Consider the following 22,768-nt stretch of genomic DNA (forward strand, 5'->3'; position numbering starts at 1 on the left):
TACTCAAAACAAATGTTGTAAAAGTATGCTAGACATTTATATAATACATCATACCTAGTTTAATGTCTCTGTGACAAACAATTAATTAGTTATTGATTTATACCGCTTTTAATGGCACATTTTAGATTTTATGTATCTCCATCAAATCAAAACGGAATATTTGATTAAAAACAAAGGATGTAAATGCTAGACATTTATGTTTCTGTGACAATCAATGAATTAGTTATTGATTTTTACCATTTTAAATGGCTTTTGGCGAATGTCTGTTGAATGTCTGATGAATGTCTGTTGAATAACTGTTGAATGTCCGAATGTGTGAATATAAAAACAACTTTACCTCGGTTGTTAATGTCACCTGTGAGAGGAGTAGGGTTGTTAGTGCCACAACCATACTCTGCCCGAAACAACATATTAGACCTTCTCAAATAAAATGCAGATCAGACGGAATTTACAAACCGAACAGGACAATAAACTATGCAAGTGCTATGCAGTTACAAAACGTATAGTTCTTACCTCTCCAGAAGCTCTGCTAATGCGTTCGCGCAGCACTAGAGGGTTCCCATTGCTGCCCGGGACAGTAGTATAATCTTTAATCCAACAAAAAATCCACCGTACGCCTCTATTATCAACGACTCTTACCCATTACATTCCAAAATATGATCACTGCTCATTATTCTAAAAAACAACAACATTTTAGTTGAATTCAATTGTGTTCTAAATCTCTCCTCACAGCTCGCGACCTTTGTCTGCTAGATGCGAAATTACAAACCAACCAAGCGGAGGAATCAAATGTGTGACGTGGAGATTTCTTTCAAGAGTATAATTCTAGTTCAAGCACTGACACCGTGCGATTCTACCACACATTGTATGGTGGTGCACAGCACATTGGCTATTCCAGTACCCGTAACAGTTTAGGCACAAACATACAGAGACAAACAATCATTCATTTAAATTGTGTGTAGGGGTTTGTGTAGGCTAATAGAGGCTCGTAGTATCTACCAGCAACTGATAGAGAATTACAAACATGTAAAATAAAGCACATTGCATAGATTCAATGTTATATTTTCTTTTGAAGAGCCGCAATGCAACAGCGTTTCTGCACCACGCAAATGGACAGGGACACATCACGAGTGCATTACTCTGCATTGCAGAAACACACAACTCTAAGGCGATGCAACTTTGAGATCACACTTTAATTGATTTAGGATGCCCCACACATCATATTCTGTAACAAATTGGTGGTATTAAAAGGACACTTAGAGAACGACAAAAAACGAATGCAATACAATTCCCTTCAAACTGTCGTGGATAACAGAACGAAAACGAATACACCTGAACAACCCCCTAAATAGCAAAGCAAGTTCCAAAATACCCACGTTCATATGCTTGTATTGAGACAATGAAGGTATGCACTGTACAGTACAGGCTACATAGTTTATGAAGACCATACACGATGTGTAACTTGAATAATAACTTGGTAATCTCCTCACCTCTCCAGAAGCTCTCATCATGTGTTCGGGAAGAACTAGAGTGTTTCCATTGCTTCCCGGGACAATAGTAGAACCTATACTCATTCTGGGTCCAACTAACATGTACCGTTTGTCTCCGGATCTGTACTGAATGCTGTGGCACAGTGTCCCGTCGTTATTCACATCTTGTAAACACTTGGAGGAATAGTCTGTGGGTTTGGAGCACTGCATTACAATCAACACGATGATACTGATGAGAAAAAGCGTTGAAACTGACCCCAAAGTAATGATCAAATAAAATGTAACGCTGTTCTCCTCCTCGTCTTTTACTGAACTTTTAACATCAGAAGCTGCAAAAGCCTCTTTGGGCTCCACAACGTTGATAATCACAGTAGCTGTTGCTGACAGTGAAACGTTCCCATTGTCTTTTACCAGTATGACCAGTTTATGCTCAGCCTCGTCTGTCTCGGTGAATGACCGAAGTGTCCTTATCTGTCCTGTATAGCGGTCCAAAGCAAAGAGACTGTGGTCAGTAACTTCCTGCAGTGAAAATAATAACCAGCCGTTATATCCTATATCAGCGTCATAGGCTCTTACTTTAGTCACCAAATGGCCTGCGTTCACATTGCGGGGAATCTCCTCCACACCTTCAGCGGAACTGTTACCGCTGACTGGATACAAGATCACTGGAGCGTTGTCGTTCTGATCCAGAATGAACACGTTTATTGTGACGTTGCTGCTTTGTGACGGAGTTCCAGAGTCTGTAGCTACAACTTGAAAATTGAATGTTTTTAAAGTTTCAAAGTCAAAGCTTTTTAGCGCCAATATGTTCCCATTTTCAGAATGAATATTAAGAAAATATGCCCATTTGTTCTCATCGTCGATGACTCTTGGAATATGATATGAAATCAGTGCGTTTTCATTTATGTCGCGATTTGAGGCACTCACTGAAAATACTGAGCTTCCTGGGTCGTTATTCTCAAGGACATAGAAAGTATAGGGGCTCAGTGAAAACTCTGGACTGTTATCATTCACATCTGATACAACAACGCTGAAAGTCGTTACAGATGACAAGAAAGGCTGGCCTGAGTCTTTAGCTAAAATTATAACGTCATAGTGAGCCTGTTTCTCCCTATCCAGCTGTGACTTGGTGACGACGGAATACATGTTATCCTGTAAAGACGGCATTAGTTTAAACGGGACGTCCTCGTCATTTATAGAGCAGATCACTTTCCCATTGAGACCAGAGTCCATATCATTAACACTGATTAATGCGACAGTAGTTCCGGGTCTACAATCCTCGGGAATGGCGCTGGAAAAGGACGTCACCTCTATCTCGGGTTCATTGTCGTTAACATCAACTATCTTTATGATCACACTTTTATCTGTTGTTAGTGGAGCAACTCCTTGATCGGACGCTTGTATGTCGATCTCATAGCTATCTTGTATCTCAAAATCGATTTGCCCTCGAACCGTTATTTGACCCGTTTTGGCATCTAAATCAAACAGCTTCTGTATGTTGCTGTTCACGTCATTACCGAATAAGTATATTACATGTCCATTGACACCGTCATCTAAATCAGTGGCGTTCACCTGAATAACCGTTGTGCCTAAGGGAGAGTTTTCATTCAACATGACAGAGTACACATCTTTAGTGAATAGAGGTGTGTTGTCATTAACATCCAATACATCTACAGTTATTTCAATAGTTCCAGATCTCGGGGGATTTCCACCATCAATGGCAGTGAGGAGTAATTGATGGCTTCTTACGGCTTCTCTATCTAGTTGCTTTTGTAAAATCAAAAACGGCATCTTACCATCTTTACCTCGGTCTCTGACCTCAACACGGAAATGTTCACTGTGACTGAATTTATATTGTTGAACAGAGAATTGGCCACCATCCCAGTCGCGCGCAGCTGGGAGCTGAAATCGCGCTCCCGGTAATGCAGATTCTGATATCTCTAAACGTTTTTCTTTCTCTGGAAAGCTGGGAGAATGGTCGTTAATATCTAACACCTCCACCGCTACATAATGGATCTCCAGCGGGTTTTCTAGAACGGTTTTCAGGTTTATTAAACACACGCTGCTCCGTTCACACACCTCCTCTCGGTCTATTTTTCGGTTCACATACAAGATGCCGTCATTCTGGTTTACCTGGAAAAGGGGTTCGGTCGAACCAGACACGATTCGAAATACCCTTTCCGTTAAGGTGCTTAGCTCTATACCCAGATCCTTAGCTATATTCCCCACGACAGTTCCTCCCTTAAGCTCTTCAGAGATGGAGTATTTTATTTGAGCTGAAGCCCCGCTCCAAAAGAAAATCAAAGCAACTAATAAGACGATCCACTGACGTCCCTCCAGCCATGCCCCGCATCCTCTTTGTTCCATTTTTTCAAGATCAATAACAATAATCCACAGCACATCCACTATTCCTTCATTGGTGACAGTTGTCTATCCAATACATAAACAAATATGTCCAAAGCTCATTATCCAATAGTGTTTTCAGAATGTAAACTTGAGATTGTATTCTTCTCATTAAGATCACGACTGTGCTCCTCCAGTAACTGAATAAGATACGAAACAAGCAAGGGGGCGGACTCAAAAGTATGACGAGAGGATGTCTACCCGGAGCGTTATTCTAGTTGTGTACTGACACCATGTGATTATACCTCACATTACACTATAGTTTAAAATTATTAATAGTATTTTGTCACAGAAAATATCGAACAGAAAATCTTACTCAAGAAGTTGTGTGGATTAAGAAAGTAAGGATACAGTTACCTGGGATCTGTGTGCCATGATGCATAGCCAGGGACACCATTTACTGACGTATTCAACAAGTGTCCCACCCAGACAGAAATAAAGATTGAGAAATATTTGTTTAAATTAAGAGGATAGCTACTTGAGGTACATGTATACCACAATCACATGTTGGCAAAACTTCCCCAGACAAACAGCCATTGAACAAAATGGCGTTTCAATACCACAGCCGTGGACAGCGACAAGAACTGAAAGCATGTGGCTGCGAAAGAGCCGGCAAGCTACTTCGATGAAGCGATGTTATGAGATCATGTTTCATCCAATATACTTACCCTTTAACTAAACAACATTTTATCTGACACATTTATACACCATGAAATAGTATTATAGGCAGATTCCAATGTCAGGGACAGCACCAGCAAACTATTAGTACATAGAAACGTATTTAACATCTTACCTCTCCAGAAGCCCTTCTCCTGTGTTCGGGTAACACAAGAGTATTTCCATTGCTGCCCGGGACTATAGTAGAACCTATACTCATTCTGGGTCCAACTAACATGTACCGATTGTCTCCGGATCTGTACTGGATGCTGTGGCACAGTGTCCCGTCGTAATTCACATCTTGTAAATACTTGGAGGAATAGTCTGGGGTTTTTGAGCACTGCATTACAATCAACACGATGATACTGATGAGAAAAAGCAATATAACTGACCCCAAACTTATGATCAAATAAAATGTAACGCTGTTCTCCTCCTCGTCTTTTACTGCGCTTTTAACATCAGAAGCAGCAAACGCCTCTTTGGGCTCCACAACGTTAATAATCACAGTAGCTGTTGCTGACAGTGAAACGTTCCCGTTGTCTTTTACCAGTATGACCAGTTTATGCTCAGTCTCTTCTGTTTCTGTGAATGACCGAAGTGTCCTTATCTGTCCTGTATAGCGGTCCAAAGCAAAGAGACTGTGGTCAGTAACTTCCTGCAGTGAAAATAATAACCAGCCGTTATATCCTATATCAGCGTCATATGCTCTCACTTTAGTCACCAAATGGCCTGCGTTCACATTGCGGGGAATCTCCTCCACACCTTCAGCGGAACCGTTACTGCTGACTGGATACAAGATCACTGGAGCGTTGTCGTTCTGATCCAGAATGAACACGTTCACTGTGACGTTACTGCTTAGTGACGGAGTTCCAGAGTCTGTAGCTACAACTTGAAATTGGAATGTTTTGGTAGCTTCAAAGTCAAAGCTTTTTAGCGCGTAAATGTTACCATCAGAATTCATATTTAGGTAGGATACAATAGGAGTGTCACCGTCGCCTTTCCAAATGTGACAAGACACACGAGCGTTGTCATCCTGATCGCTGTCTGATGTAGTCAATGAAAACAACGACTCGCCTGGAGCATTGTTTTCTGGTACATAGAAGGTATATGGACTCTGGGAAAAGACCGGACTGTTGTCGTTGATGTCTGAGATCTGGACCGTGACAGTTTTGTGGGAAGACAATGATGGGTCTCCTTTATCCGTAGCAGTTATAGTCACTGTGTACATAGGCTCCGACTCTCTGTTCAATCCACTTTTAGTAATCAAAGTATACATATTTTTCTGAAAAGACGGTTTTAATTCGAAAGGGATGTTGTCCGAGAGTGTACATATAACCAAGCCGTTTTCACCAGAGTCCATGTCAGACACACTGATTAGAGCTACAGCTGTACCGGGTCGTGCATCCTCTGGTACTTGACCTGACAGAGACGTAACGTCCATCTCAGGTGCGTTGTCATTTACATCTCTCACGTTGATAACGACACTGCAGTGACCTGTCAATGTGACTTGGCCCTTGTCAGATGCCTGCACGTCAATTTCGTAAACACTTTGCTCTTCAAAGTCTACTAACCCCTTGATTGTAATTTCCCCTGTAACCGCATCTATCTCGAAATAATCGAACGCTCTGTTTTTAAGACTGTTATCAAATGTGTATATAACCTGTCCGTTTGCGCCATCATCTAGATCCGTGGCGTGCAGCCTCAAAACAGAGGTACCTAAGGGAGCATTTTCATCTATTGTTAATGTATACACCTGTCGGTCGAAAACGGGAACATTATCATTTATATCGATAACTTTTACGGTTATATTGACAGAGCCAGATCTCTCTGGTTTACCCCCGTCATACGCAGTCAAGGTTAACAATATTTCAGACATCTGTTCTCGGTCTAGTGGCTTTTTCAATATCAAAAAGGGGATTTTATCCTCGCCGCGAGTTTTAACATCTAACTCAAAGTTCTCGTTTGTACTGAGAGTGTACTTACGGAGACTGTTCGCTCCAACATCAGGGTCACGCGCAGCGTCCAGAGGAAAGCGCGTCCCCTGGAGCATAACGCTCTCGGATATTTCCAAATGTTTCACCTTTTCCGGGAATTTGGGAGAATGATCATTAATATCTGTAATTTCTACCTCAACATAGTGTATTTCCAACGGATTCTCGGCCACGGTTTTTAGGTTTATCAAGCACACAATGCTTTTCTCACACAGCTCCTCCCTGTCAATGTTTCTGTCCACATACAACACTCCATTGTCTTGGTTTATCTGCAAAAAACCTTCCTTGGAGCCCGATACAATCCGAAACCTTCGTTCCGCCAGTTTATCCACACTGAACCCCAAATCCTTTGCTACGTCTCCCACATAAGTACCTTCTTTCGACTCCTCCGCAATAGAATAGCGTATTTGACAATAAGCTCCACGGCAAAAGCACAACGAAAATACAAACAACTGCATCGCCCGGAGAGGCGCCGCTCTTCTCTGTCCGTCTACCATTTTGAAAAGTTATGTTATTTTGGAGCATTTACATTCCGTTTATCCAGAAAAATCAAGGTGACAAGATTATCCACCAAACATTTCCAAGCAACCTTTCATGTGGTGGGGTATTCTACCTTCCCGAAAGCCAGTGCCCGTTTCACTAGACTCATATGATTTGCAATGAGCCAACAGGACAAAGAGAGGGAGGGATATAAACCAAATGCATGTTTCTAACACTGAAGAGCGGCGACACCGTGTGCACAACATTTGCAACAACTCAAACAGCACGTAGGACTGTACAGTGTTTCAGCACCACTGTCGTGGACAGCGATCACTTACAAAAGCAGTGATGCGCTACCCATATGAGAAACCCGGTTCTTAATGCCACATCCATACTCCGACCGAATCAACATATTAGACAGACCAAAATAGAATGCAATTCATTCGGAACATACAAACAGACGAGCTATGCAGTTACAAAACGTGTAGTTCTTACCTCTCCAGAAGCTCTGCTCACGTGTTCGGGTATAACTAGAGTATTTCCATTGCTGCCCGGTACAATAGTAGAACCTATACTCATTCTGGGTCCAACTAACATGTACCGATTGTCTCCGGATCTGTACTGGATGCTGTGGCACAGTGTCCCGTCGTAATTCACATCTTGTAAATACTTGGAGGAATAGTCTGTGGGTTTGGAGCACTGCATTACAATCAACACGATGATACTGATGAGAAAAAGCGTTGAAACTGACCCCAAAGTAATGATCAAATAAAATGTAACGCTGTTCTCCTCCTCGTCTTTTACTGAACTTTTAACATCAGAAGCTACAAAAGCCTCTTTGGGCTCCACAACCTTGATAATCACAGTAGCTGTTGCTGACAGTGAAACGTTCCCGTTGTCTTTTACCAGTATGACCAGTTTATGCTCAGTCTCGTCTGTCTCTGTGAATGACCGAAGTGTCCTTATCTGTCCTGTATAGCGGTCCAAAGCAAAGAGACTGTGGTCAGTAACTTCCTGTAGTGAAAATAATAACCAGCCGTTATATCCGATATCAGCGTCATAGGCTCTCACTTTAGTCACCAAATGGCCTGCATTCACATTGACACCCTTGGGGGTCCAATCTCCTCCACACCTTCAGCAGAACCGTTAGCGCTGACTGGATACAAGATCACTGGAGCGTTGTCGTTCTGATCCAGAATGAACACGTTCACTGTGACGCTTAGTAACGGAGTTCCAGAGTCTGTGCAAAATACCATTATCCTATACCAAGTCTGCTGTTCCACATGTGCTTCAAGAGGGCCACCATTGTTCCTGTTCCCAAGAGAAAGCTAAGGTGAGCTAAGGTAGGCTTAGTAACGGAGTTCCAGAGTCTGTAGCTACAACTTGGAATTGGAACGTTTTGAGGATTTCGAAGTCAAAGCTTTTTAGCGCGGAAATATCTCCATTGTCAGAATTGATATTCAGAAAAGATGCCATATCAATCTGTGTCCCTTCTCTAACTATGTGATATGAAATCGCAGCATTTTCATTCAAGTCTTTATCAGAAGCGCTTACATAGAATATGGACGCACCAGGGACGTTATTTTCCGCTAAGTACAGCTCAATATGTTTTGGGGAGAATTCTGGGCTGTTATCGTTCACATCTGATATCTGTACGCTCAGAGTTTTGAATGTGGACAGAGGAGGCTGACCACAGTCAGTGGCTGTTATTGTGATGTCATAATGGGACACGAGTTCTCGATCTAAGCGCCCCTTTGTGACGATAGAATACACATTCTCCTGAAATGAAGGTTTTAATTCAAATGGTATGTCTTCAGATATACTACCAATAACTTTACCATTAATACCGGAATCTTTATCTGTTACACTGATGAGAGAAATAACAGTTCCTGGTTTAGAATCTTCAGACACCGTGTTCGAGAGGGAAGTCACATCAATGTCTGGTTGGTTATCATTAGCATCTCCTATTTTAATAATAACTCTACAATCAACACTTGTTGGAGGTTGTCCCTTATCAGACGCCTGTACATTTAACCTGTAAACCTCGTTTTCTTCAAAATCCACCTGGCCTTTGACTTGAATTTCACCAGTTACGTGATCTAATTCAAAGATTTCATGTATTTTACGCTTTATAGTTCTGCCTAGTGTGTATTCCACTACTCCATTTTGGCCATCGTCAGCATCTGTGGCGTTTACTCTGATGACAATAGTTCCAATTAGAGCGTTTTCAGGCAATGTTACTGAATATTCGTCTTGAGTGCAGATGGGACGGTTGTCATTTACATCAAGAACTGTAACAGTGATATTCAAGGTGCCTGACTTAGGTGGATTCCCTCCGTCTAGCGCTGCAAGTAATAGCATATGTTTGGTGTTTTGCTCTCTATCTAATGGCTTCTGCAAAATAAAAAATGGTATTTTGTCACCTTCCCCACTATCAATTAACTGTAATTCAAAATGTGCATTTTGACCTAACTTATACGAATGAATAGAATTGAGTCCAACGTCTACGTCTCGCGCAGTCTGGAGTTCGAATCGCGCACCTGGAAATGTATTTTCCGGCATTTCTAGATGCTGATCTTTTTCAGGGAAAACAGGAGAGTGGTCATTTATATCCGTTATTTCTACGCTGACGTAGTGTATTTCAAGCGGATTTTCAACTACGAATTTGAGGTTTATCAAGCAAGCATTATTGCCATCACAGAGCACCTCTCTGTCGATATTTTTATGAACATACAAGACGCCATTGTTCTGATTTACGTGGAAAAGAGCGTCCTTAGATCCAGAAACAATACGAAACCGTCTCTCCACCAGAGTACTGACGTCAAGACCCAAATCCTTAGCAACATTTCCAACAACGGATCCCTCTTTCACCTCCTCTGGAATAGAGTACCTTATCTGTGCTGAAACCTTCTCCCCCAAGCAGAGCAGCAAAGAGAAATTCAGAACAACCCAGCAGTACTCCCATCTGCGCCTTTGTCCTCCGTCTCCCATTGTAAAAACAACCAAACACGATCCCCAAATGTACAATCCTTATGATCGGACGGCCAACTCGTTATGATCCATACTCAAACACATCCTTCAGCAAGAAAACAACACAAAATCATCTCTGTTCAGCATAGCACGTCTTGTTCTGATGTCCACACCACTCTCACTGTATCCGTAGAACAAACCAGCCCAGGGATGGGCAGGGCCTATTCTACAAAATACCACAACGTCAGTCTCCTTGTGTTACACTGACACCCTGCGTACCTAGGTTCTGGTTACCACATCTACGTGAAGATTTAACTGTTAAGAGATTCCATGTGAAGATATGTAAAAACACTGCCACTTATACTTGTAGTACCAGCTAAACAATGTGAAAGGATGAATGGGAAAAACCAACGGTATTGCCTCGCTAAGACCGAAGTGTATAGGGCAAAAAGAACAAACATATTTAGGCAACCGTACTGGATGACTTCACCAACGTAAAACCCACCGACTAGAATTCAGCACAACTACAGTGGACAGCTATTTTTTTCCCCGGATATTTTCAAATAATCTTCCCCATTACGCACGGACAAAACATTCCAATAAACATGAGAGCCATTTCAACAAATGACTCATCTTTACTGATATAAGGTAGGACAGAACAAAAAAGACAGACAATATATAATACTTGTGAAAGCTTGAAAGAGCAACTCTTAAAACAGCTCTTACCTCTCCAGAAGCCCTTCTCCTGTGTTCAGGTATCACTAGAGTATTCCCATTGCTGCCCGGGACAATTGTAGAACCTATACTCATTCTGGGTCCAACTAACATGTACCGATTGTCTCCGGATCTGTACTGAATGCTGTGGCACAGTGTCCCGTCGTTATTCACATCTTGTAAATACTTGGAGGAATAGTCTGTGGGTTTGGAGCACTGCATTACAATCAACGCGATGATACTGATGAGAAAAAGCGTTGAAACTGACCCCAAAGTAATAGTTAAATTAAATGTAACGCTGTTCTCCTCCTCGTCTTTTACTGCGCTTTTAACATCAGAAGCTACAAAACCCTCTTTGGGCTCCACAACCTTGATAATCACAGTAGCTGTTGCTGACAGTGAAACGTTCCCATTGTCTTTTACCAGTATGACCAGCTTATGCTCAGCCTCGTCTGTCTCTGTGAATGACCGAAGTGTCCTTATCTGTCCTGTATAGCGGTCCAAAGCAAAGAGACTGTGGTCAGTAACTTCCTGCAGTGAAAATAATAACCATCCGTTATATCCTATATCAGCGTCATAGGCTCTCACTTTAGTCACCAAATGGCCTGCCTTCACATTGCGGGGAATCTCTTCCACACTTTCAGCGGAACCGTTAGTGCTGACTGGATACAAGATCACTGGAGCGTTGTCGTTCTGATCCAGAATGAACACGTTGACTGTGACGTTACTGCTTAGAGACGGAGTTCCAGAGTCCGTAGCTGCAACTTGAAATTGGAAAGTTTTGAGAATTTCAAAGTCAAAGCTTCTTAGAGCTGAAATATGTCCGTTTTCAGAATTGATGTTTAGAAAAGAAGCCATATCATTTTGTGTCCTTTCACCTCTAACAATGTGATATGAAATCACAGCATTTTCATTCAAGTCTTTATCAGAAGCGCTTACAGAGAATATCGATGCACCAGGGGCGTTATTTTCCACTAAGTACAGCTGAAGAGGGGTTTGGGAGAATTCTGGACTGTTGTCGTTCACATCTGATATCTGTACACTCAGAGTTTTGAATGTGGACAGAGGAGGCTGACCAAAATCAGTAGCTGTTATTGTGACGTCATAATAAGAAAAAAGTTCTCGATTTAAACGCCCCTTTGTGACAAAGGAATAGACATTCTCCTTAAATGACGGTTTTAACTCAAAAGGGATATTCTCCGATATTTTCAGTAGGACTTTACCGTTGTTACCAGAGTCTTTATCCGTTAAACTAATTAGAGATATGACCGTTCCAGGCTTCGAATCCTCAGATATCATGCTAGACAATGACGTCACCCCTATTTCTGGTTTATTATCATTTACATCCGTTATCGTGATGACAACTCTACAGTCAACTGATAATGGAGGTTGTCCTTTATCAGAGGCTTGCACCGTTAGTTTGTAAAACTCATTCTCTTCAAAGTCTACTGGACCTATGGCACGAATTTCACCAGTAAGACTGTTCAAATGAAACGTGTCATGAACTTTGCGCTTAATGTTTCGACCAAGTGCATATTCAATTTCGCCATTTTGTCCCTCATCTGTATCAGTGGCGTTTATGGTTAATACAGGTGTTCCAATGGGTGCATTTTCCTGGATTGTTACAGTGTAAAGATCTTTCCCACAAATGGGACGATTGTCGTTTGTATCAAGAATAGTTACTGTGACGTTTATGGTACCTGATCTTGGGGGGTTGCCTCCATCTATAGCTGTCAAAATGAACCAATGCATTGCATTTTGTTCTCGGTCAATGGCCTTCCTTATGATTAAAAATGGAACTTTGTCTTCGTCCCCATTATCAATTAACTCCAATTCAAAATGATCATTACTACTTAACTTGTAAATGCGCACAGAATTCAAACCTACATCTGCATCACGTGCAGTCTGGAGTTCAAAGCGTGTCCCAGGAAGGGTATTTTCTGCTATGTCTAATTGTAGATATTTCTCAGGAAAACTAGGCGAGTGGTCGTTTACATCCGTTATTTCTATACCCACATAATGGACTTCTAAGGGGTTTTCAACAACGACTTTTAAGTCTATCGAACACACGCCATTGCCATCACAGAGCTCCTCTCGATCGATATTCTTACAAACGTACAAGACGCCATTGTTCTGATTTGCCTGGAAAAGAGCTTCATCAGATTCAGAAACAATACGAAACCGTCTCTCTACCAAAGTACTGACGTCAAGACCCAAATCCTTAGCAACATTTCCAACAACGGATCCCTCTTTCACCTCCTCTGGAATAGAGTACCTTATCTGTGCTGAAACCTGCTCTCCGAAGCAGAGCAGAAGAGAGAAACGCACAGCAATCCACCAGTACTCCCATCTGCGCCTTTGTCTTCCATCTCCCATCGTTAGACAGAAAAGTAAGCACAATCTTCAATGAAAAGATACAATCCTAATGATCAGATGACCAACTCATAATAACCCATAACGAAATTAAATGTTTCAGCACAGAAAAATAATAAAATTATTCTCTGACTATCATAGCACGTCCTGTTCTGATGTCTGCACAGCTCTCTCTGCATTTGGTAACAAAACAGCCCAGAGAGGGGCCAGGCCTAATATACAAAACACCAGACAGTCAGTCATTCTCCTTGTGTGACACCGACACCATGCGGACCGAGCTACTTCCTTCCACGAGTACACAAGACTCTAGAATGATTGTATGTTACTGTATTAGCATCAGCAAAAGTACCTGCACGATATCATTGACACTCGTGGAGAAAAGGTTGAGAGGGAGTAAAGGGACCTGGAACAAGACTAATATGTTCATGGGAAGCATGAATGGAGACGACTGAGAAAGTAGATACAACGCTATTCAAATCAAACAATGCGCTTGTAATTAAACAGCGCCAGGGTGGACAGCTACCGCATCAGAGTTCAGTTCTTAATTATGCACAGAAATGTCGTACAACAACAGAATCACGTACAACAATGAGTCTTGTTGGGACCTGGTTTTGGCAAGTCACACATTAAAAAAAGAGAGATCAGCCTATCTAAACAATAATAAATAAATAAATGTTAAACACGAGCATATCTGCCAACGACACAAATAGGATGTTAACGATTCAGCACCATCGGGGTGGACAGCAACTACATCGTCAGTCATAAAGTCTTTAATTTAAGCACTGGAGACATTCAAATCTCAATCTACATTCGTTCAAAATGAAATGCATAGAAACCGCTCTTACCTCTCCAGAAGCTCTGCTCCTCTGTTCTGGTAACACAAGAGTATTCCCATTGCTGCCCGGGACTATTGTAGAACCTATACTCATTCTGGGTCCAACTAACATGTACCGATTGTCTCCGGATCTGTACTGGATGCTGTGGCACAGTGTCCCGTCGTAATTTGCATCTTGTAAATACTTTGAGGAATAGTCTGTGGGTTTGGAGCACTGCATTACAATCAACACGATGATACTGATGAGAAAAAACACTGAAACTGAACCCAAAGTAATGATCAAATAAAATGTAACGCTGTTCTCCTCTTCGTATTTTACTGAGCTTTTAACATCAGAAGCTGCAAAAGCCTCTTTGGGCTCCACAACATTGATAATCACAGTAGCTGTTGCTGACAGTGAAACGTTCCCATTGTCTTTTACCAGTATGACCAGTTTATGCTCAGCCTCGTCTGTCTCTGTGAATGACCGAAGTGTCCTTATCTGTCCCGTATAGCGGTCCAAAGCAAAGAGACTGTGGTCAGTAACTTCCAGCAGCGAAAATAATAACCAGCCGTTATATCCGATATCAGCGTCATAGGCTCTCACTTTAGTCACCAAATGGCCTGCGTTCACATTGCGGGGAATCTCCTCCACACCTTCAGCGGAACCGTTAGCGCTGACTGGATACAAGATCACTGGAGCATTGTCGTTCTGATCCAGAATGAACACTTTCACTGTGACGTTACTGCTTAGTGACGGAGTTCCAGAGTCTGTAGCTACAACTTGGAATTGGAAAGCTTTCAGAGTTTCAAAGTCAAAGCTTTTCAGTGCGGAGATATGGCCATTATCAGAATTTATATTCAGGAAAGATGCCATATCATTCTGCGTCCCTTCTCCTCTAACTATGTGATATGAAATCGCAGCGTTTTCATTCAAGTCTTTATCACACGCGCTTACAGAGAATATGGATGCACCAGGGGCGTTGTTTTCCACTAGGTACAGCTCAAGGGGGTTTTGGGAGAATTCTGGACTGTTGTCATTTACATCTGATATCTGGACGCTCAGAGTTTTGAATGTGTACAGAGGAGGCTGACCACAGTCAGTGGCTGTTATTGTGATGTCATAATGGGACACGAGTTCTCGATCTAAGCGCCCCTTTGTGACTATAGAAAACACATTGTCCTTAAATGAAGGTTTTAATTCAAATGGCACGTTGTCTGTTATTGTAGATATGACATTACCATTAATCCCAGAATCTTTATCTGTCACACTAACTAGAGAAATAACAGTTCCTGGTTTTGAATCTTCGGCTATTGTATTGGAGAGGGATGTTACATCAATCTCTGGTTTATTATCGTTCACATCTACTACCTTTATAATAACTCTACAGTCAACAGTCAGAGGGGGCTGGCCTTTATCAGACGCCTGTACATTTAATCGGTAAACCTCATTTTCCTCAAAGTCAACTTCACCTTTCACTTTAATCTCACCAGTAATGCTGTCCAACTGGAAAATGTCATACACTTTACGTTTCACTGCTCTTCCCAGAGAGTATTCTATTGCTCCGTTTAAACCGGCATCAGCATCAGACGCATTAACAGTGGTAACAATTGTGCCAATTGGGGAGTTCTCTTTTAAAGAAACGGAATATATGTCTTGATTAAAAACAGGTCGATTATCATTGGTGTCTAGAACTATGACAGTTATATTAAGTAAACCTGACTTCGGTGGATGACCTCCATCGACTGCAGTCAACAATAATTCATGCGTGCGATTTTGCTCTCTGTCAAGTGGCTTACTTAAAACTAAAAACAGAAGTTTATCCTCCTCCCCATTGTCTTTCACTTCTAAATCAAAATGATCATTCTGGCTCAACCTGTACACACGGACAGCATTGATTTCAATGTCTAAGTCACGCGCTGTCTGGAGTTCAAAGCGTGCCCCCATGAGGGTATTCTCCGCTATTTGCAAATATACGTCTTTTTCAGCAAAACTGGGCGAGTGGTCATTAACATCTGTTATTTCTACCCCGATATAGTGAATTTCTAGAGGATTTTCAACAACGATTTTCAGGTCCATCAAGCAAGCGCCATTGCCACCACAGAGCTCCTCTCTGTCCATATTTTTATGAACATACAAGAAGCCATTGTTCTGATTTACCTGGAAAAGAGCGTCCTTAGATCCAGAAACAATACGAAACCGCCTCTCTACCAAAGTACTGACGTCAAGACCCAAATCCTTAGCAACATTTCCAACAACGGATCCCTCTTTCACCTCCTCTGGAATAGAGTACCTTATCTGTGCTGAAACCTGCTCTCCGAAGCAGAGCAGAAGAGAGAAACACAGAGCAACCCACCAGTACTCCCATCTACGCCTTTGTCCTCCTCCTCCCATCGTTAGACACACAAAACAAAACACGGTCCTCAACGAAAGAAATACAATCCTACCGCTCAGATTACAAATTCGAAATGATCCATAACGATACCTCAGCACCAAAAACGAACACAGTAATTATCTGTCCAACAGAACAAGTCCTGCTCGTATGTTCGCACTGCTATCGTCTGTGTGGAACAAAACAGCGAAGAGAGGGGCAGGGCCTGACCTATAAAAACAGTCTCCTAGTACTACACCGACACCATGTGGTTCGGTATTCGGTTTTCCATGACCATATGAACTTGTAGTTATTGTCTGTTTTCCAGTTGCCATAACTACGCAGAAGCAATGAAGGAATGAGAACATGTCAAAATAGGAGAGAGAGAGATGGACTTGTACACTTAAGCGAAGATAAACACAGCAAATGAGCTGGTGATCCAGCAACACCGAAGTGGACAGCGACCGCTTCAACAACCTCACTTCTATTAAGCACGTTAAAGACATTCCAACGAACCAGAAACAAATATATAATCGAATGACCAAAAATATGCTTTCGTACAGGATATTTCAAATGTTGAAATTCTTAGAAACAGCTCTTAAAACAGTTCTTACCTCTCCAGAAGCTCTCCTCCTGTGTTCGGGTATCACTAGAGTATTCCCATTGCTGCCCGGGACAATTGTAGAACCTATACTCATTCTGGGTCCAACTAACATGTACCGATTGTCTCCGGATCTGTACTGGATGCTGTGGCACAGTGTCCCGTCGTAATTCGCATCTTGTAAATACTTGGAGGAATAGTCTGTGGGTTTGGAGCACTGCATTACAATCAACACGATGATACTGATGAGAAAAAGCGTTGAAACTGACCCCAATGTAATGATCAAATAAAATGTAACGCTGTTCTCCTCCTCGTCTTTTACTGAACTTTTAACATCAGAAGCTGCAAAAGCCTCTTTGGGCTCCACAAGCTTGATAATCACAGTAGCTGTTGCTGACAGTGAAACGTTCCCATTGTCTTTCACCAGTATGACCAGTTTATGCTCAGCCTCGTCTGTCTCTGTGAATGACCGAAGTGTCCTTATCTGTCCTGTATAGCGGTCCAAAGCAAAGAGACTGTGGTCAGTAACTTCCTGCAGTGAAAATAATAACCAGCCGTTATATCCTATATCAGCGTCATAGGCTCTCACTTTAGTCACCAAATGGCCTGCGTTCACATTACGGGGAATCTCCTCCACACCTTCAGCGGAACCGTTAGCGCTGACTGGATACAAGATCACTGGAGCGTTGTCGTTCTGATCCAGAATGAAAACATTTATTGTGACGTTTCTGCTTAGAGACGGAGTCCCAGAGTCTGTTGCTACAACTCGGAATTGGAACGTTTTGAGGGTTTCGAAATTAAAGCTTTTGAGCGCGGAAATATGACCATTATCCGAATTGATGTTGAGGAAAGATGCCATATCATTCAGTGTTCCTTCACCTCTAACTATGTGATATGAAATCGCAGAATTTTCATTTAAGTCTTCATCAGTGGCGCTTACAGAGAATATCGATGCACCAGGAGCGTTATTTTCCACTAAGTACAGCTCAAGGGGGTTTTGGGAGAATTCTGGACTGTTGTCGTTCACATCTGATATCTGGACGCTCAGAGTTTTGAATGTAGACAGAGGAGGCTGACCACAGTCAGTGGCTGTTATTGTGATGTCATAAACAGACACTAGCTCTCGATCTAAGCGGTGTTTGGTCACTAAGGAGTACATATTATCTTCATATGACGGTTTTAACTCAAACGGTACATTGTTGGAGATGCTACACAAAACTTTACCATTAATACCTGAGTCTTTATCTGTCACACTAATGAGCGAAATAACTGTTCCGGGTTTTGAATCTTCTGAAACGACATTGGACAGTGATGTCACCTCTACTTCTGGTTGGTTGTCATTAACATCAATTATCTTTATAATTGCTCTGCATTCCACAGTTAAGGGAGGTTGTCCTTTGTCTGAAGCCTGTACATCTAGTTTATAAACTTCTGTGTCCTCGAAGTCCACCTCACCTTTGACTTTAATTTCTCCAGTTAGGCTATCCAGTTCAAAAATATCATATACTTTACGCTTTAGGTTTCTGCCTAAAGTGTACTCCAAGTCACCGTTTGAACCCTCATCTAGATCTGTGGCATTCACCCTGACAACCACAGTACCAAGTGCGGCATTTTCCCGTAGTCTCACTGAATAGGTGTCTTGACTACAAACAGGACGGTTATCATTCGAATCAAGCACATTAATAGTGACGTTGACCGTCCCTGATCTTTGTGGACTACCTCCATCAACTGCAGTAACAAGTAATCTGTGTTTGGTTTCGAGCTCCCTATCCAAAGCTTTTTTCAAGACTAAGAAAGGTATTTTGTCTTCATCGTCTCTAATCTCAATTTCAAAATGATCGCTCTGACTTAATTTATACAAACGGACAGAGTTTAACGCTATATCTGGATCCCGTGCAGCCTGGATTTGGAAGCGCGTCCCTAGCATGGTATGTTCCGCTATTTCCAAATACTGCTCATTTCCAGGAAAAATAGGAGAGTGATCATTGACGTCGGTGATTTCGACACCTACATAATGAATTTCTAAAGGGTTTTCAACAACCATTTTCAGGTTAATCAAACATGCAATATTGCCATCACAGAGCTCCTCTCTGTCGATTTTGTTATGAACATACAAGACGCCATTGTTCTGATTTACGTGGAAAAGGGCGTCCTTAGATCCAGAAACAATACGAAACCGTCTCTCCACCAAAGTACTGACGTCAAGACCCAAATCCTTTGCAACATTTCCAACAACGGATCCCTCTTTCACCTCCTCTGGAATAGAGTACCTTATCTGTGCTGAAACCTTCTCCCCCAAACACAACAGAAGAGAGAAACGCACAGCAACCCACCAGTACTCCCATCTGCGCCTTTGTCCTCCTCCTCCCATCGTTAGACAGAAAAGTAAGCACAATCCTCAATGAAACACAATCCTAATGATCAGATGACCAACTCATGATGATCCATAACGAAATGCAATGTTTCAGCACAGAAAAAGAATACAATTATTCTCTGACTATCATAGCACGTTCTGTTCTTATGTCCGCACAGCTCTCTCTGCATTTGGGGACAAAACAACCCAGAGAGGGGCAAGGCCTAATATACAAAACACCAGACAGTCAGTCATTCTCCTTGTGTGACACCGACACCATGCGGACCGAACTACTGCTTGCCACGAGTACACAAGGCTCTAGAATGATTGTACATTACTGTATTAGCATCGGCAAAAGTACCAGCGCAATATTATAGTTACAGGCGTGGGATGAGGAAAGGTTGAGGGGGAGTACATGGAAATGGATTAGGAATAAATGGATTGGATGACTACATATGTAACAGACTGACATAGTAAATACCTCGATTGCAAGGAAAAGCAATTCACTTTGTAAATCAGCACCACATGAGTGGACAGCAACCCCATGAACGAGTTAATTTCTCAATTACGCACAGAAAATCAGTTTGTAGAAGGGGAATTACACTAATGAGTCTTGTTTGGGCCTGGTCTATGACTATCTACCTATTTGAGAGAGGTCATCATAACTAACGCATATATAACCCAAAAACAAAAGCAAGACGAATTCAGCACAACCAGGGTCGACAGCAACCGCAATCATCAGTCACACATTTCATTACGCACGATAAATTCTTAAAAATATCCACCAATATGCTTTCAAAGTTTAATGCTTAGAAACAGCTCTTACCTCTCCAGAAGCTCTCCTCCTGTGTTCAGGTAGCACAAGAGTATTTCCATTGCTGCCCGGGACAATAGTAGAACCTATACTCATTCTGGGTCCAACTAACATGTACCGTTTGTCTCCGGATCTGTACTGAATGCTGTGGCACAGTGTCCCGTCGTAATTCACATCTTGTAAATACTTGGAGGAATAGTCTGTGGGTTTGGAGCACTGCATTACAATCAACACGATGATGCTGATGAGAAAAAGCGTTGAAACTGACCCCAAAGTAATGATCAAATAAAATGTAACGCTGTTCTCCTCCTCGTCTTTTACTGAACTTTTAACATCAGAAGCTACAAAAGCCTCTTTGGGCTCTACAACCTTGATAATCACAGTAGCTGTTGCTGACAGTGAAACGTTCCCATTGTCTTTTACCAGTATGACCAGTTTATGCTCAGTCTCTTCTGTCTCTGTGAATGACCGAAGTGTCCTTATCTGTCCTGTATAGCGGTCCAAAGCAAAGAGACTGTGGTCAGTAACTTCCTGCAGTGAAAATAATAACCATCCGTTATATCCTATATCAGCGTCATAGGCTCTCACTTTAGTCACCAAATGGCCTGCATTCACATTGCGGGGAATCTCCTCCACACCTTCAGCAGAACCGTTAGTGCTGACTGGATACAAGATCACTGGAGCGTTGTCGTTCTGATCCAGAATGAACACGTTCACTGTGACGTTGTTGCTTAGTAACGGAGTTCCAGAGTCTGTAGCTACAACTTGGAATTGGAACGTTTTGAGGATTTCGAAGTCAAAGCTTTTCAGCGCGGAAATATGACCATTATCAGAATTTATATTCAGAAAAGATGCCATATCATTCTGCGTCCCTTCACCTCTAACTATGTGATATGAAATCGCAGCATTTTCATTCAAGTCTTTATCAGTGGCGCTTACAGAGGATATAGATGCACCAGGGGCGTTATTTTCCACTAAGTACAACTCAAGGGGGGTTTGGGAGAATTCTGGACGGTTATCGTTCACATCTGATATCTGGACGCTCAGAGTTTTGAATGTGGACAGAGGAGGCTGACCACAGTCGGTGGCAGTTATTGTGATCTCATAATGGGACACGAATTCTCTGTCTAAACGCCCCTTTGTGACTATAGAATACACGTTATCCTTATATGAGGGTTTTAATTCAAATGGCACGTTTTCAGTTATACTGGAAATAACTTTTCCGTTAATATCAGAGTCTTGGTCTGTCACACTGATGAGAGATATAACAGTTCCAGGTTTAGAATCTTCAGACACGGTATTAGAGAGTGATGTAACCTCTATTTGTGGTCTGTTGTCGTTCACGTCTTGTATCTTTACAATAACTCTGCAATCAGTTGTCAGTGGAGGCTGGCCCTTATCAGAAGCCTGTACATTTAGACTGTACATCTCATTTTCTTCAAAATCTACCGGGCCTTTCACCTTAATTGCCCCAGTAATCCTATCCAATAGGAAAATATCATGTACTCTCCGCTTTAAATTTCTACCGAGAGCATATTCCACCACGCCATTTGACCCATGGTCTGCATCGGTTGCATTCACTCTAACTACAAACCTACCGATATTAGCATTTTCTTGTAATGTAACTGAATAGACGTCCTGACTACATACAGGCTGATTATCATTTGCGTCAAGGACTGTGACAGTGATGTTTAGAGTACCTGTTCCAGGTGGATTCCCCCCATCCAATGCTGTCAATAGTAATGAATGTTTGGTCTCCTGTTCCCTGTCCAAGGCTTTCTGTAAAATTAAAAACGGGATTGTATCCCCTTCCCCACTATCTCTCAGTTCTAAATCGAAATGTTCATTTGGATTTAACTTATAGGAACGTATAGAATTAATTCCGGAGTCGAAATCACGCGCAGGCTGGAGTTCAAATCGAGCTCCTGCAGGTTTATTTTCAGCTATCTCTATGTGTAGATTTGTCTCGGAGAAACTTGGCGAGTGGTCATTTACGTCCGTTATCTCTAAACCTACATAATGGACTTCAAGCGGGTTTTCAACAACGATTTTCAGGTCTATCGCGCAAGCTACCTTGCCGTTACAAATCGCTTCTCTGTCGATATTCTTGTGAACATACAAGACGCCATTGTTCTGATTTACCTGGAAAAGAGCGTCCTTAGATCCAGAAACAATACGAAACCGTCTCTCCACCAATGTACTGACGTCGAGACCCAAATCCTTAGCAACATTTCCAACAACGGATCCCTCTTTCACCTCCTCTGGAATAGAGTACCTTATCTGTGCTGAAACCTTCTCCCCCAAACACAGCAGAAGAGTGAAACGCACAGCAACCCACCAGTACTCCCATCTGCGCCTTTGTCTTCCATCTCCCATCGTTAGACAGAAAAGTAAGCACAATCCTCAATGAAACACAATCCTAATGATCATATGGCCAACTCGTTCTCATCCATGCGAAGTTCAATGCGTCAGCACCGAAATAAAATACGATTATCCCTAACATACACGTCTTGTTCTGACGTCCGCACCACTCTCTCTGTATGTGTGGAACAAAACAGACCAGAGAAGGGAAGGGCCTAATCTACAAAGCACCAGTAACCTTGTGTTACACTGACACCATGTGGTCCGGGATTCTGGTATCGACAACAACTATATAGGCACCGAGAGAGTTGTTATCAACTTACGTTTTGCATCCAAACCAACAAAAACACCAACTCCAGTAAATAATCTTTAAGA

The 22,768-nt window shown here is 42.1% G+C and overlaps 5 protein-coding genes across 8 annotated transcripts in view; all 5 read right to left on the reverse strand.

Moving 5' to 3' along the window:
- LOC112220813 (protocadherin alpha-C2-like) overlaps window positions 1–22,549 on the reverse strand; it is a 211,359-nt gene extending 188,810 nt beyond the window's left edge. For 2 of the 4 annotated variants that reach the window (XM_042302982.1, XM_042302974.1), the window contains exon 1: window positions 20,045–22,549. In XM_042302982.1, coding sequence (XP_042158916.1) covers window positions 20,045–22,408 — 2,364 coding nt within the window. In that variant the 5' untranslated portion in view covers window positions 22,409–22,549. Of the gene's footprint in view, window positions 1–10,717; window positions 13,147–16,878; window positions 19,367–20,044 lie in introns of those variants that run through there. The other 2 variants (XM_042302987.1, XM_042302985.1) reach the window with 2 other exon arrangements.
- On the reverse strand, window positions 1,295–4,046 carry LOC112220499 (protocadherin alpha-3-like). Its single transcript, XM_024382364.2, has 2 exons — window positions 1,475–4,046; window positions 1,295–1,299 (listed from the first exon to the last, which is right to left on the reverse strand). The coding sequence occupies exons 1-2, from the start codon at window positions 3,855–3,857 to the stop codon at window positions 1,295–1,297; spliced, it is 2,388 nt and encodes a 795-aa protein (XP_024238132.2). The 5' UTR covers window positions 3,858–4,046.
- LOC112220500 (protocadherin alpha-7-like) lies at window positions 4,675–7,213 on the reverse strand. Its single transcript, XM_024382365.2, has one exon. The coding sequence runs from the start codon at window positions 7,036–7,038 to the stop codon at window positions 4,675–4,677; it is 2,364 nt and encodes a 787-aa protein (XP_024238133.2). The 5' UTR covers window positions 7,039–7,213.
- On the reverse strand, window positions 8,360–10,225 carry LOC112220501 (protocadherin-10-like). The gene has a single exon (XM_024382366.2). The coding sequence runs from the start codon at window positions 10,010–10,012 to the stop codon at window positions 8,360–8,362; it is 1,653 nt and encodes a 550-aa protein (XP_024238134.2). The 5' UTR covers window positions 10,013–10,225.
- On the reverse strand, window positions 13,793–16,444 carry LOC112220502 (protocadherin alpha-3-like). The gene is made up of 2 exons (XM_042302834.1): window positions 13,924–16,444; window positions 13,793–13,825 (listed from the first exon to the last, which is right to left on the reverse strand). The coding sequence occupies exons 1-2, from the start codon at window positions 16,285–16,287 to the stop codon at window positions 13,793–13,795; spliced, it is 2,397 nt and encodes a 798-aa protein (XP_042158768.1). The 5' UTR covers window positions 16,288–16,444.
- Window positions 22,550–22,768: the final 219 nt, after the last annotated feature.

The sequence above is a fragment of the Oncorhynchus tshawytscha genome, linkage group LG21 (assembly GCF_018296145.1).
Source record: "Oncorhynchus tshawytscha isolate Ot180627B linkage group LG21, Otsh_v2.0, whole genome shotgun sequence".
In the NCBI taxonomy this organism is placed as follows: domain Eukaryota; kingdom Metazoa; phylum Chordata; class Actinopteri; order Salmoniformes; family Salmonidae; genus Oncorhynchus; species Oncorhynchus tshawytscha.